The sequence below is a fragment of the Arachis ipaensis genome, chromosome B03 (assembly GCF_000816755.2).
Source record: "Arachis ipaensis cultivar K30076 chromosome B03, Araip1.1, whole genome shotgun sequence".
NCBI classification, from domain to species: domain Eukaryota; kingdom Viridiplantae; phylum Streptophyta; class Magnoliopsida; order Fabales; family Fabaceae; genus Arachis; species Arachis ipaensis.
In genome coordinates, this window is record NC_029787.2 from 3,573,493 (window position 1) to 3,574,946 (window position 1,454).

Consider the following 1,454-nt stretch of genomic DNA (forward strand, 5'->3'; position numbering starts at 1 on the left):
CCAATATTTTTAAGATATAAAATAATAAAATTTTTATTATAATTAATAAATATTAAATAAAATAAATTAAAAAATTTTTTAATCTCCGATAATTAAATTAAGCACTCACCCCCAATAGTATCATATGGCTAAACATGACCTACCTATCTACTACTACACTCACAAGATTGCTTTGGACAAATTGCGACATAATATTGTATTCAACTACTTTAATTTTGGAGATTCATCGTTCATTCCTTCCACTCAAGGGACATGAAATGAGTGCAATAATTTTTATGTTTTATTTTATTTATTTATGAGCACTATTAGAGAATAAATACTATAAAAATCAATTTAATCTATGTACGTGTCAATGTCGGCGCTACCACGAAGCTGACGTGTATGCAAACCATATGACATGTCTTTCTTTCAAGCTGAGCTGTACTAAAAAGGATACGAGGTGAGGCATGCATCTTCAATGTATATTGTATAGGAAGGAAAGTAGAAAGGTGAAAATTCAGGTGAAGTCGAATTCATGTGAATTTGATGAGTCGTTAGATGAAAATTTAGTCAAATCAGTCAAATTATTTAACAGCTTTTAGATACTAACTTTACGTGAAGTTGACTGCACCTGAGTTTCCACCAAATAGAAAATTATAGCCACTTTTATTTATAAAGCTTGTAATTCGATTAATTTGGATTCATTCTCATCACAATAAATAATAGTACTTTTCATTATTTTACTTTGTTATTATAATTGGATTAGTTTATCTGAATATCTGATAACATTGTTGTTAACTACTTTTTAGAATAACTACAGTGATTTCTTTTTTAAATAATAGTACTTTGCTATAATGTACGGATATTGATATAAGACATGACACGACATGAGACACACAACAGATAAATTTAAATTTTTTATAAGATACGACGATACAACATATATATAAAATATAAAATATTTTTTAAATAAATTATAATAATATATATTATTTTTAAATTCATTTCAACAATATATGTTAAGGATGGATACGGTTGACATGTAATATATTTAGGTGTATCTAAACGTGTTCGGAGAATAATTTTTTATTTTTTTTAAGATACAGCAAATTAGAGAAATGTGTTCGACACAGCAAATTAGAGAAGTGTCCGTGCTCCATACGTATTTTGTTAGTTCTCATTATTTTTTGGACTTGGTACGGGCCCAGTTGGCCCGATAATCACATATAATTCAAACTTGCAAATGTTGCAATTGGGCCCAAAACTTTGGGTTAATGTTGGGCCTATTTTGAAGTTTTTATTTTTTATTCTGCTATCTGTTCCAAAAAAAAAACAGAAAACCTGTTCCCGCTCATGCATCCAACGGTTATAACCGCCACATTCTCGTACTTTGTCTACTCTTTCCTCCTATTACAATCTCATACACTTCACTTCTTGTTCTTCTTTTCACCATGGATCCTCTTCCCACGCCACTT

At 29.6% G+C, this 1,454-nt stretch overlaps 1 protein-coding gene across 1 annotated transcript in view; it reads left to right on the forward strand.

Moving 5' to 3' along the window:
- LOC107632360 overlaps positions 1,360–1,454 on the forward strand; it is a 1,405-nt gene continuing 1,310 nt past the window's right edge. Inside the window, exon 1 of the mRNA XM_016336049.2 lies at positions 1,360–1,454. Within this exon, the coding sequence (XP_016191535.2) occupies positions 1,431–1,454 (24 nt within the window). The 5' untranslated portion in view covers positions 1,360–1,430.